Below are 14,615 nucleotides of genomic sequence, written 5' to 3' on the forward strand. Positions count from 1 at the left end.
CAAAACACTGCCGCATCCACGCTGCCTCGTCTGTCCTGCAGGTGTGGCCACTGCTGCCTGCTGGGAGCAAACCTTCCAGGGAGCCAAGGGAGGGGCACCCCCGGCTGCTGCCATTTGTCACGAGGGAGAGCAAAGGGGCTGGGAGTACAAGTTGCGGGGGTGGGGGACAGTACATCTCTGCTCTCGTTTGATTTCCGAGGCACGTCTTCCGTGTCTCTTTGACTGGACAAGCCGTGCTGTTTATCAGGGTAAAGAAGAGAATGCACACGTCATCCCGGGCATCCGAGGGGCAGATGACGTGTGTATATGTGTGTGTGGGTCCACAATGCAAAAGAGAAAGACTCTATTAAGGACGTTAAACAAGATAATATGGAAATCTAGAGAAAAAGATTCTTCAGTTTCGAATACATAAATCCACGCTTTTTCAGCTACGGATAAAACACAAGTAAGGCAACACTAGCCTTGCGTATCTAAGATATAATGAAGATGTAAAAGCCACTCTTACATGCTTTCTAAAAGCTGTCTACACCCCACTTGAGATGTGGTGACAATATATTCGTTAATTCAAGAATCACCTGAGGGGTGCCCCCGTGCGTGCTTGGTACGATCCCAGGTGCAGGCAACGCAAAGTGTGTGTCCATGCGGGGGGACCGCTAGGCCACACGGAGCTGGGACAAAAATGTGTCCTGAATTGCCGGGAGGTCCCATGGAATAAGTGGGACCTTGCAGAATTGGGAAGGGCTTCCCAGAGGAGATGTATCTGTGCTCATTCAGCAGGTCTAAACAGTTTGCTGGCTCCATACCAGAGAATAATAAGGGAGGCAGATTTTTTATCTCCGTGCGGATCACACAGACTGGGGTTGGCTGGGGGGAAGATAACCAGAATCTTTGGAGATGGGTCCCTCCATCATGCCTGGTAGAGAGCAGATAAGAGACCTGTTGAATGGCCACCAGGGTAAGTGGCATCTATTCAGTGAACACAGGACCGTGTGAGCAGCATGAAGGGGCAGCTGGCAAATGGCACAGCTATGTTCTTATCCTATGAAGTCCCCGAGGCAAAACCGAAAGGTCTCTGGACAAGGCTACATCTCACCCTCCTGGAAAGGCTGGGCCAGGCGATCTTTACGGACGTGAAAGGGAAGAGAATCTCCCATACGTGCCATCCTTGATATAAAACCACATGACAACAATTTTTATTTTTATAACTTTCCCTCGTTTTTACCTAGCACAAATGTAAACAGTTCCTCTAGTGGGCACCATACCACTAACTACAGAGTATTTGGTAAGAACACATTTGGACCCTGAGTTCCTACGTCACCTGCATTTTGTACTGCTCACCTCTTCAGATTCATGGATGGGTCCTCACTAAAGTGGTTGTGGCCTTAATGTGTAATCATCTCTAGCTTTCTGCCTCTGTTAAGACACATTCTATAGGCATTTGATTTTTCCTCACAGAGCTTGAAAAAGAGGTTAGCCCGGCGAATCTCCAGTCCACGTTCTTTGCACATCAACTAAGTAAAAGCACGATAAAACCTGCACAATACCAGCCCCATAAATCAGTTCTCCGGTTGTCGGTCATCATGGGACTGGTGGGGTTCCAGGCGGGAGGGGCTCCAGCTCCCGTGAAGAACACCCAAATCCCATTCTCAAAAGCCACTAAGCCAATGTGCTTGGGAAAAAGATAAAGGCTTTGAGGCGGTGGCGAAAGGCTTTTCCATGCACAAATTCTGTCAAAGTTTCCGGATTTTGTGCCTTCAGGTACAAGCCTCTTGAAGAAAAGAAAAAAAAAAAATGTCCCCAAACCAATATTCTCAGTGTGTCAGTTTCCTGTCCGCAGAAACTTTCTGAGATACAGTCTCCCCGTTTCTGTGGTAACCTCCCCTCAAAGCACAGCTCTTCCAGGGTCACCAATAGGACTTCATTACAAACAGAAGGCTATTACTATGCATTTGGTATCCCTGGAAAACAGTTCCTGGATGGTCACAGGCAAATCCTTGCCCTGGGGATCTAGGCCACCTTGAAACTGGGAAACAGCATCCATTTCCAACCAGGTGCCACAGGTTTGAGAAGGGGTTTCTGGACACCACATTCCACATCTACCTTAGCTTTGGGGCTTTCCAGGAAACAGGGCCCTGGATCGCCTTCACAGTTCAGACCGAGACTGATACTGACCCGCTCGCACACAGCCACGCTTTGTTTTGAGCCTATCACGACCAGCTTTACGTAAATTTCACCTGCACACCATCCACTCTTCTCCCCAGTCCTGTAACTCTTCTCTTTTCTTTGGTTTAGGGAGATGCCCCGTGTGCCCTCTGGTGTGCGGTCTCCCTTCCTGCAAGGAGTCCACAGAGCTGGCGACGTTGGGCTGCAGGCTTGTCTCTGGGGTCTCAGCCGACGGGGTCGGGATAATGGGATGATACAGGATGAGGATTTTACAGAAAGGAGAGAGCTGTGAGTGCTGGTGAGCCTGAAAGCCAGCTAACACCTCAAGCCCAGTCAGCATGCTTTTTTCCGGAATCTCAGATGTGAGAATGAGTTTTGTCTGGTATTTGTGTGACCTTACACTTTGTGAGCACATTCTGTGGCCATTAATGAGTGTGGCATGCAGGAGAGGGTTAACTCAGGGTGCTCAGACCCTGCACACTCCAAAGAAAGGCCCATCTTCAGGACCGGCCCCTTGAGCCCGTGGAATATCCGGCTGACAGGGGTGTTTCTCTATGTCTTGGGACCACGCTGTATCAGTGTGACAAGAGAGTTTATGCCAACAATGCGATTCGGGTGAGTGCCTATTTTTCTGTGCCTGAGGTCTCGGGCCATGTCCTGTCTCTCAGTTTGACTTCTGGGTGCCAATGTCGGTAACGTGGGGGCTACGTGCCTATGCGACTGAGCCACAATAAGCCCCCTGGACACCAAAGCTCGGGGGGCTTCTCCGGTTGGCATTACTTGGCTCCTGCGGTCACCCCTCATTGCTGGGAGAATTCAATGCATCCATGTGCAACTGTCTTGGGATGGGACACCTGGAAGCTGGCCCCTGGTTTCTCCTGGACCTGGCCACACGCGCGTTTTCCCTCTGATGATGCCCGTCTGTATCTTCTCACTGTAAAAGTTGCAAGCATGGCAGCTTCTCTGAGTCTTGCATGTCCTTCTTGGGGATCATCAGGCTTGGGGGGGGGGTCCTGGGGAGCCTCAACACAATGTCACACCAGTGACCAATCCCACAGTCAAGCTCAAGGAGGGGAGGGTTTGCCGCGTGCCTCGAGCCCAGCTACGCGTTCCTCACCGGGGGCGGGGGCGGGGGGGGGGCAGGGATCTGCGGACACCCTCCCGGCCCACACTCGAGCTCACCTTTCCCACAACTCGTTGAGCATTCTGTGGTCCCGAGCTGCTTCCAGTTGTGGTCCCGGCTTCGCCGTGGGGACTGCGGTGCCGCCGGCACCAAATCGTCCGGTCGATGGGGAGAAAATCCATCGGGATGCCTGACTGGGAAGGCCTGCGCTGATCCTGAGGTGAATACTTCAGGCACCCCACCATCTCCTTCCTTCTCCTCGGTCCTCTCTTTCTCTTCTCGCTCCTCCTGGCTCCTCCCATCCGTTACCAGCTGGCCGTTGAAGGGCTCCCCTAGGAGAGGCAGGTGCACACACAGAAGAGAAATCGGTCTGGACACTGAGTCCCACGGAGGAGATCCCTTCAACATTAGAGATTATGCAGAATGCCACCATTTCTAATTCACAACACATGTGTTTAAAACATGCAGATGCTCATTTCCCTAATATCCAAACCATTATTAAAAGCGAATGAGAGAAAGACGGATGTCTCAGGAGGAGAAGCAGGCAAGGGCCAGGAAGAGGCAAGTCATGTAAAAAGAAATACAAACAGCCAAAAGTCACACAACAACGCTCAACTTCACTCATAGTTAAAGAACCACATGCGAAAACAAAAACTACCACCACAACGTTATTAGCCTGACAGTAAGTATCAGAAACTTTGGAGACCCTAAAATCCCTAAACCCCTCATGGAAAGTACAGGGAAATACACCGGGGAAGGGGAGGGTAGATAGCCACAAATTTTTGGAGGGCAATTTGGTCACATCCACCCTCGTTTTACACGCACGTGCCTCCTGACCTAGTGATTCAGTTTCTAGGACATTCATCGTGCAAATATTCCCATTCTTTTGCATAAAGCTGCATGTACAACCATGGCTAGTAAAGCGTTATTTGAAATAGCCAAACAATGGAGTGGATTTAAATGTCCACCAGGGTCCTGGTTAAAAACCATCAGGCTACAACCATGAAGGGATGCTAGGTTACCTTTTTTTTTTTTTTTTAAGAATGGAACAGGGGCGCCTGGGTGGCGCAGTCGGTTAAGCGTCCGACTTCAGCCAGGTCACAATCTCGCGGTCCGTGAGTTCGAGCCCCGCGTCAGGCTCTGGGCTGATGGCTCAGAGCCTGGAGCCTGTTTCCGATTCTGTGTCTCCCTCTCTCTCTGCCCCTCCCCCCGTTCATGCTCTGTCTCTCTCTGTCCCAAAAATAAATAAACGTTTAAAAAAAAAATAAAAAAAAAAAAAAAAAGAATGGAACAAAAAAAAAAAAACGGAGAAAATGTATGTTGTGATATGGAAAGATGACCGATCTGTTGTTTGACGAGAGGAAAAAGCACGCCAGAGTTTAGCCTGCATACACATACATGCAGAGGTGTGGCTGGACACCTCCGGAGATTAAATCTGCTTTCTGCCCCTTGCGTCTGTTCCTCCTCCTCTCCCAGTCCAAGTGGCCAAGCCCTTAGGTTTTCTGGCCTCGGAGTTTTGCAGGAGAGAGAGTACAAGCTGCTGAAAGTTAACAGCTCTTCCTTCCTACAGTGAAAGCCTGAGTTCTCAGGAAGGATAAGGAGGCCCAGATACCCAGCCAGTCAAGGGAAAAGAGGAAAAGAAAGGAGGGAAAGGTGGAAAGCATTTTTTTGAGAGACACAGGGAGAGGGAGAAGTATTTCCAAGGCGAGGAGAGGGTGGAGTCAGGGGGCTGGGGCTTCCTGAGCACCGCAGACCTTACTCATAGTGATCTTCACTCCTATCAGGGGTGTGTGGGGGGCCCCCATATTGACTGAGATCGAATTTTCTACAAGTTTCAAATAGGTTTGCAGTTGAGGTGAGATCTCAGTTAGACTTCTGGAAAAGCCCAGCATGCAATGTCCCTTGTACACTTGGGTTGCAGGCAAAGGTTCCAAGGGGCTGTAAGCGTGTTTCTATGTGCACAGGAAAGGGCTGTGTGGAATCCCACCAAGTTGTAAAGAGATATTCCCTCTTGGGATGGGGTGGGAGGGATGAGGTCGGGGCATATTACCTTTTCTTTTTTTTCATAGACCTTATTCTTTTTTTTAGAGCAGTTTTAGGGTCACAGCAAAATTAAGTGGAAAGGTTCCATATCCACCCTGGCCCCACACACGCACAGCCTCCCCCATCAACATCCTGCACCAGAATAGGACAGCTGTTGCCATCCACGAACCTGCATCGACACACCATTATCACCCAAAGCCCATGGTTTACATCAGGGCTCAGTCTGGTGACGTACAATTTATGGGTTTCGACAAATGTGTAGTGCTATGTACCCACCATTACGGTAGCATTGAGAATAGTGTCACTGCCCTCAAAATCTTCCGTCTGCCTGTTCGTCCCTCCCTCCCCCTTTGCCCCTGGGAACCTGTTCAACGTCCTCATAGTTTTGCCTTTTTCAGAATGTCGTATGGTTGGAATCATGCAGCGTGGAGGCTTTTCAGATCGGTTTCTTTCACTTTAATAATGCGCACTGACCTTTCTTCCACGTCTTTTCATGGCTTGACAGCTCATTTCTTTTTGTGCTGAATAACATTCCACTGTCTGGAGGTACCAGACAGCTTATTCATCCATTCACCTAACGAATGATATCTTGGTTGCTTCCAAGTTTGGCCAGTTATGGAGCACTTGTATCTTATTTTATATATTTCTATTTTGACCGAATATTGTTCAAGTTCGATACAAACTAAGGAGGCAGATCCCAGAGTTACTGTAGAATCCGGTTAAAACTTAGGGCTCTCCCACCCTTCACCCGTATTTCTTATTTAGCTGGCTACTTAAAATATTTCATGGCTTAAATTATATGCAGTTTAAATCAACAGAATCAAGACTAGTCATCCCGCTATAAGTGAGACTAAAATGCTACCAGACAAAAACATTTTAAAATCTTTTGCGTACCTCGCATACACTGGGCACCGTGCCGGGATGGATACCTGATATTCAATCCTTTTCCACTGCCTGTCGCCTCCAAAAAAATCCTGGGAGTGTAGGGTTTTTTCCCCTCACCATTTTGTAGACTGGGGATGTGCTCAGAGAGTTCCTGACTTGTCTGAAGCAAGCCAGCAGAAACCAGCAGAGCTGAATTTGAGTTCATGGAGGGTAAAGCCGACTCCCAGAATGCCCCTCCTCACCAACTTTCTACAACTGACTCCTTCTGGGCCTGCCTGTCCCAGGTCATCAATCCCATGCTATCGATCAGCTGAGACTCATCAGGCTTATCAGTCATCATCACCTTATATGATTTCAAGTAGTCTGTCCAATTGCCTTATCGATCAGCATCAGACCTCAGTAACCTCAATATTCTGCCATCTGCACTTGGTTTCTCAGACTATGTGTCATTCTGCTGTTTGGACAACACGGGCACCCCATAGGCTGGGCACACACCCTGTTGTCTCCATGCAGCCAGGTGGTTTCTGCCTGACCTGTGACAATCAGATAACCCGGTTATCCATCTGGTGGGCTGGAGAAGGATGGTGGGCCGGGCCTCCTGTGCCCTCACTTCCCAGGACAGTTGTCAGACCAGGTAACTCAAAGAAGCGTAACAGTTACACAGTCACACAGGCTGGCCTGAGGTCCCTGTGGGACCGGGGCAAATAAGTCAATCTAAGCTTCCATTTCCTTACTTTTAAAATGAGCCTAATAATAGCACCTTCCTCTGAGCACTATTGTGGTAATTTGATGAGTTAATCTGTGTGAAGGGCTCAGCAGTATCTGGCACAGAGCAAGGACTCAGTGTGTGGGTGATGATACCATTAATATTTACGCAGACCTTCCTGTTCAAAAGATGGAAAAGAAAGTCTCCGTTTGGGCGGTGGGCTCCATTATCATTTGGTAAAGAAATATCTGTGGAGTCAGAGGGCTGCCTGCTGTGTCTGTCAGCAAAGCCCACGGGAAAGAGGTAGACAGCTAGGCGTGAACTCATTATTCTTTTCTTATAAGTCAAAGCAGTGTTGACGGAAGCAAAGGCGACCAAGAGAAAAGGCATGAAGTAGACAGAATAACGGCCCTCTGAAGATGTTTGCATCCTAATCCCTGGAACCTGTGAATAGGTTACCATATATGGTAAAAGGGACTTTGCAGATGTGAGGAAGTTAAAGATTTGGGGATGGAGACTTGTCTTGGATTGTCTGGATGGGCCCGATGTCATCATCTGCACGCTCACGAGCAAGAGGCAGGAGGACAAGAGTCAGAGACGGAGATGTGATGACGGAAAAATGGGGTCGGAGCCCAAGATCCGAAGGTGCTACTCAGCTGGCTTTGAAGATGCGGGAAGGGGCCCAGAAGCAAGGAGTTCAGGAGGCCTCTTGACGTGGAAAGGGCAGGGCGACAGAGCCCCCTAGGGCCTCCCATAGGAGCATGGCCCACCGACACCTTGGTTCCCGCCCAGCAAGACCCGTGTTGGACAGATTCTGACCTCCTGAACCGTATGATAGCAAATTTGTGTGGTTCTGAGTCACTAAGTTTGCGAAAATTTGTTAGGGCAGCTGTGGGAACCTAATACGAGGTGCTTCCAAATGTCGAACTGGAAAGATAGATTCAGGATGTCCACCTCATTTTTGAATCAAGTGAATGAGACACGCTCATCAGCAAAGGCTCAGACAAATAGTAAAGCATTCTCTGATATCAAGTGCGTGCCCATGGGTTTTCTCCACGTTGACTGAGAGACACAAGGGAGATGCACAGGAAGAGACAGGGGGGCTTTAGAAGGAAATAGCAGGCATGCTTGGCAGAAACACAAGAGATTTTACCTGGTCTCCTGTGAGGAGGCACCTGGGGGCTGATGGCGTTGGTCCCCATGATGACGTACTCATAGTGGACTCCCGGATTAGGCTGCTGGTGTATCATCTGACAACACAAAGGTCAATGTCACTGCACTGTCACACACACCTTGCCTGTGGGCCAAGTTTCCGTGGTATGAATGGCACTATCTATTAATGAGTGGGTTGATTCAGATCTAATCATATTAGTGAACGTGTGGCAGATTAAATGAAAGCTCTTCCTGGATTGTTTTTTGTTCTTTGCTTTTGAAGAATGAAGAACTTGGAAGAAAACTAGAGGGAAAGTCAAGATTTTATACATTCCAAATAGGAAGATGGGACCAGTGGTAGCAGAACCTTTCTGTTGGCTCTCAACCATCTTATACCATAGCTTAGTTTGTGCTCAGTGCTCTCAAAATAGCCCAGACAGCCATGTCTACGCTACAGGGAAACACATTTGAACACTAGGTGGCGAGAGAAAATCATGCAAAGAAGAGCCAGCCGCCTTGGGCAGAGCCAGCCTGGCATCCCTGAGGTTCCTTCAAAGAACCCTATCTGGCCATGAGGCTGGCTCAGGAAAGGTCTGCCCCACCCTCTCCCTCGTTCACGCTCTGGATCTCATCCCCTCTCATCCATGGAAAGCTCCAGAGCCACAGAGAGTTGGGGGGGGCGGGGGGTCAGGAAAACAGGTGTCAGGCAAGTAAGTCTCCCTGGTTCCTGTTCTCTCAGGAACCAATGACAAAAGCAGGATATCAAGCAGGAAGCAGCAGAAGGCAGGAATTAAACATCATCTGGGACAAAAACCACAAAATCAATCAGCAGGCCTTTGCAGAAAAAATCCCTCCCTATTGGCTTTGGAACACAGAGTCCTTTGTGCCTATGGCCTTCCTGGCGAGGGGCAGGGCGCTGGGCTAAATGGAGCAGCAGAATGGGAATCCTGAGTGTAAATACAAGCCAGGCAAGGAGACACTGTCCCTACTGCTTTATAAAGGGGTTCTCCTGTTGGCCAGTTGTATACCCTAGAACAAGTCCCATGGTCTCATGGTTTTTGATTTCTTCATCTGGAGCAAGAGGTTAGAATCACAGCTATCTCTTGGAATCTTTAAGCCACAAGCGTCTCCGAGTCACTCCTGCATGGTGGGACCTGTTTTGTTCATGAGAGTGTCCATTCTGCCCGCCATCATCCCTTACCTTCTTCTTACATGTGAAAAGGGGCCTCCATTCTACAATCACCCGTGGGAAGGCAGACATGAGAACCACTGACCTCCCTACACCCAGGAACCATGGTGGTGAGCACAGAGCCTCAAGGGGGGAAGTGGGGTGACCTCTGTTTCCCACCATCTACCCCTAATTCTCTCGTTTCTCTTTTAACAGTGGGTCTGAGGCTGGAAACCCTCCCTGCCTCCCCCATGCCTCTTCTGCATGAGCATTCTGCCAGTGCAAACCCTGTCCCATTTATGAAATTATTGTTGGCCACCGAATCCCAGACCACCCACACCGGGCCTTTAACAGCCTGGGTTTTTACCCCTGATGCCATTGGAAACTTACCCAGAGTCCAACAACCAACTGGACAGTCTTAAAAAAAAATATTCAAAATTAACTATAACAAGGCTTCTTTTATAGTTTCTAGTCTATGAGCCACTAGGCCCAACAGGAATGAACACGTAACTGTACAGCTGGAGAACGAATATTTATAGAATCCTAAGACAGCAAATAGCATGTAGATTGGCATGGCTTTAGAGATGGGAAGAGAGTACAGGTCTGTGGCTGAGCTCGTCTTTATCAAAACCTGATTTGAGTTTTATGTCTTGTCACCTTTTTTATTTCCTGAGTGTTTTAAGAAGACTGGATTTTAGTGGTTTCTTTGAAAAATAAGGACCATTTTATACTCTTGGGCAACCTAATAATTTAGTTTCTTGTAAAATAAATCCCGAATTGTGTCTTCTGTAAGGCAAGGAACTTGTAGTAAACGTCTGTATTGTTCCTTCAAGCTTTATTGCACATCGTCTGGAGTACTCTGCAGTTCTCGTTTCTTCCTTTGCTTTCATAGAATTTGAAGAGGGCTGGGAACTTGAGCGGTCTTGTCTTGCCTTGGGCATTTGCTTTCTTTTGCCATAAAAAGAAAACATGCCAAATTAGCATTAGGAAAAAAGTGCCGGGAGCGGAGCCAATGCTCATGAAATAAAGGGTATGTTTTGCCTCTGATTTGGTTCAACAAGTAAAAATGGTTTTAGGGGGTCAATAAACTCTGAGGGTAATAAGCATCTGGCAGAGTTTAAGGTTTCTATGAGCTAGGTACATTCAGAGGTGAATGGTGGAGGTGAACGCCAAGCATTTAGGCACCTCAAAGGCTCAGCTCAAATGGTTTTATTGAGCACAGGCAATGATCTGTTGCTTATTTGCACTCAGGGTGGGACTTAGAAGAAGGAAGATGCAAAATTCAAACAGTCCAGAAACATCCAAACTCACATAGACATCCAAGATCTCATTAGTGGGGCCTTCGGCCAGAAAGGATTCTCCAGCGGTGCTCGAAATCTCATTTGGACGCTTGTAGGTGAACATGGTCCCTCCTCCTTCGTATTTTCCTGGCCGGTCAATTGCCCAGTTCCCGTTGATGATGGAGCGGCCAGAACGACTTCGCAAAGCTGTTGAGAAAAACGAGATGATTCCTCGGGTAAAGGCAGGGTATGCACAAGAAAGTGAAGCGACCCCACGTCAAGTGTTCCATTAGGACCCACTATGTGCTAGGCACTGATCTAGGCCCTGAGGGAGGTGAGGCATCTAGATCACATCCCTTTGGGTTTCTTCAACTTCTTGGTTCACTTCTTCAACCCATTCAATGCCTTCCACCCCTTGAACTTAGGATAGAAAAGAAGGGCAAGAGTAGTCAGGAGAGAAGAATAGAGGAAATAGAGAGGGGGGTGGGGAAAGTTAGAGGAAGAAGAGAAAAGGACGGGAAGGGAAACCGTAGTATATCCCATTATCTAGGTGAGAGGTTGCACATTGGCAGCCCGTGAGCTGATTTTGGCCCACAGATAGGCTTAGTTTGGCCGTCATAGTGTTTTGTTTTGTTTTGAAATAATTGAACCTAAATTCAATTTGGGTTCTGTAGCTTCTAGCTTCTCTTGTAAAACAAGAAGACATGTTACCATTGGCTCTACAATCTGTCATGGCAGGAACCAGCTGGAGCTGAGGAGGACCGCCCGTTAGATGGGGTTTGTGTGCTCTGCTTTGTCCTAACCCCCCACTCCCTAATACTCCCCCACGCTGAGGCTGAGTCTCAGTGTACTGTCCATTTATTGATGGCTATGGGTTATTTATTCCATTTATATGATCATGCCCGCATTGTTATTTGTCTTACGGAAATAGAAACTTGCTTATAATTCTTTCTACTTGTGTTTCTACTAAAAGTGACAAAACTAAAGATAGGTCAAGAGGGTCACACGATTCTCTCCTACCTGATCACCTTCATTCATTTGTATGACCTTCGTGACTTCTGTGGGCTTTTGAGGCTGGGAGCCATGCTGACCCTCCCACATACACGGTTAAAATTAATCCTCATGACACAGCTAAGCAGGTGCATGTCCCGTCAGAGCGTTGATCAGGGATGGGAGGGAACTTGTTCAAGTTGGCGAAGGTGAGAAGTGACAAAACTGTGTCTGTGCTCAGGAGGGGAGGTAAGAGAGGAGAAGAGTGGCAAGGAACAAGGTGCTTGTGTTTATGAGAGGACAAAGGACAGCATGTGAGAACTGACTTTCCTCCCTTAGGGCATCTGACACCATGAAACTCAGAAGCCAATGGTGGATTGGGTTGAAAGGAGACCCCGTGGTAAGTGTCATATACACAGTGGGCCTGTGATGGTCACTGGATCTCTGCACCCTCACTTTCACAGACTTACTAAATTTAATTTTCTACAATGTATTATGGAAAAATTTATATAGAAACAAAAGCAGTGAGAACAGTATAATAAACCGTATACCCATCACCCAGCGTCAATAATTATCAACTCATGGCTTATCCTGTTTCCCTCTGCAAATCCCGGACCCTCTTTATCCTTATATTTTTCAGGAGGTGTCTCGAAAATATAAGGACTCTTCGCTTCTTTTTTTTTTTTTAATTTTTTTTTAACGTTTATTTATTTTTGAGACAGAGAGACAGAGAGCATGAATGGGGGAGGATCAGAGAGAGGGAGACACAGAATCTGAAACAGGCTCCAGGCTCTGAGCTGTCAGCACAGAGCCCGACTTGGGGCTCGAACTCACGGACCGCGAGATCATGACCTGAGCCGAAGTCGGCCGCTTAACCGACTGAGCCACCCAGGCGCCCCAAGGACTCTTTGCTTCTTAAACACATTTTCAGCAGCGTTTCTACAGTGGGTCTCTGGGATCCAGCAGAGTCAGGCTGCTCCAAGGGGTGGCAGAACCTCCTGTTTAGAGGTGGGTATACCCCCATTCTCCCCACCCGGCAGACTCCATCCCCGGTTGGCTGGTTGCCATGGCTACAGGGAGACCACACCTGTGGAACACCGAATACCAAATTATAAAATCAATTCAGCTTACTGAGTGGCAAAGAAGGTCAAGAGTAGAGACTAAGGAAGAATAAGTCTAGAGCTGTTTTCTCTCAAAAACCACACTTGACAGTGGTCCATATTGCCTCTCCATTTCCTCACTTGCCATTCACTTCTCAACATCTCCAACCTGACTCCTGCCCCCACTATGCCACTGAAACAATTATAATTAATGTCACCAGGACCTCCATGTTGCTAATCTAATGGGCATGCTCTAGGCCTCCCCTTGCTAGATGTCTCAGCAGCATTCGGTCCTACTGGCCCCTCTATCCTATTGGAAACATTCTTGGTCTGGGACCACACTCAGCTTGCTGTCCTCCGGCTCTTAGGCTGCTCATCTGTTCTTTCATTTCTGTGTCATCTTTGTCTACTCAGCTACTGAATATTAACATTCCTTGAGGATTAAGAGTAGACCTGATTTGGGTGCCATACTTTCATGGGCAAGTACACCGATGCCATGGCTTTAATTACTGTATTCCGCTGGCTTCCAAATTTCTGTTTCCAATCCAGACTTCTTTCTCTAACTGCCTACTTGACAGCTGCCCTCAGATGTCTGAACTCGCCCTTGACCTCTTCCAGCATTTTCTCTGTCAGTAAGTGGTACTACCATCCACTTCATTAGAAATGGAGGGATTATCCTGGACAACTCTCCCTTCCTCCTCTCCTGTATCCAATCCATCATCAAATTTTACTTGACCTCCTCCATATTTCTTGAACCCATCTACTTCTCTCCATGTCCACTGCCATTATCCAGGGCAAGACTACCACCAGATCTCATCCAGACTAACTCAAAACCTTCTAATTGGTCTACCTAATTTCCCTTCTTCTCAGCCAGAGTAATTTCTTCAGAATGCAGATCTGACCATCAACTATGGCTCAACATCCTTCAACGGCTTTCTATTTCTGTCAGGGAAGAAGCCCTTAATCCTTAATGGGTGACATGGTCCACGGTGATGTGGTCTAGCCTCATTGTGCACCACTTTTATTCTTCTCTCTGTGCTCTGCTCCCTGGCCTTCTTTTAGCTCATCTAATACCTCATGTTCCCTCCACAATCTGTTCCTTCTTCTAGAACGTTTCTCTGAACCCCAAATCCAATTTGTTCTTTAGATGTCAGCTCTTCCCCAACCCCCAGTCAGGTCTGTCTTTTCTTTCACATGTTCTACGAGATGCGAAAGCCTCTCATCCAAGGCACTTAACTCTGTACATACATCCATTCAGTGTCTGACTGGACTAATGTTTGTCTCCCGGAACACTGGCGGCTCCAAAAGGTGTTTCCTCACTGTTACAGGTCTAGCGATCAGCAGAGAGCTTACCACCTAGTAGGAATTCATATTTGCTCAAGGCAAAGCTGGACAGCAGAGAAAGGCACCAGCTCAAAAGAAAGATAGGCAAGGAATGATCAACAGGCAATTTAAAGAAAACCAAGTCCCGATATTTCATAAGCAAATGAAAAGCTGCTCTGCCTTACTTATAATTTAAGAAATGCAAATCAAAACGACGATGGGATATTCTTGACCCACCAGAATGGCAAATGTTTGAAAACCTTTACTATTGCCGGAATTGGCAGGTGTGCGAGTAAGCAGGCATCCATAACATTGTTGGTGGGAATGTAAGCCAACTCAACCATAGTGGAGGGCAGTTTGGTTACATTGCTAAAACTTTAAGTGCCTACACACTTGGCCCAAGAATTGTACTCGCATGAAACTACTTTGAGGGATATACTTTTATAAGGACACAAAAGCATTTGTAACAAGGATATTCTCTGCAGATTTTTTTAAATAGAGAAAACCCCCAAACAACCTAAATACCTCAATCCTCAGTAGAGGATTATTTACATAATTTGCCATACTGAATGTCCACGCAGTGGGATGCTAGGTGACCGTAAAAACGAGATAGGTCTGTGTGTGTGGGTATGAGAAGAACTCCGTGATAAATTTTTATTTAAACTTTTTAAATGTTTGTTTT

General features: G+C 47.4%; 1 protein-coding gene across 1 annotated transcript in view; it reads right to left on the reverse strand.

Moving 5' to 3' along the window:
- Positions 1-14,615, reverse strand: part of THSD4 (thrombospondin type 1 domain containing 4) — a 564,456-nt gene that overhangs the window by 28,403 nt on the left and 521,438 nt on the right. The window contains exons 9-11 of the mRNA XM_032593610.1: positions 10,552-10,727; positions 8,074-8,170; positions 3,346-3,618 (exon numbers count right to left, since the gene is read on the reverse strand). Coding sequence (XP_032449501.1) covers positions 3,346-3,618; positions 8,074-8,170; positions 10,552-10,727 — 546 coding nt within the window. The remainder of the gene's footprint in view (positions 1-3,345; positions 3,619-8,073; positions 8,171-10,551; positions 10,728-14,615) is intronic.

This window comes from Lynx canadensis, chromosome B3 (genome assembly GCF_007474595.2).
Source record: "Lynx canadensis isolate LIC74 chromosome B3, mLynCan4.pri.v2, whole genome shotgun sequence".
Classification (NCBI taxonomy): domain Eukaryota; kingdom Metazoa; phylum Chordata; class Mammalia; order Carnivora; family Felidae; genus Lynx; species Lynx canadensis.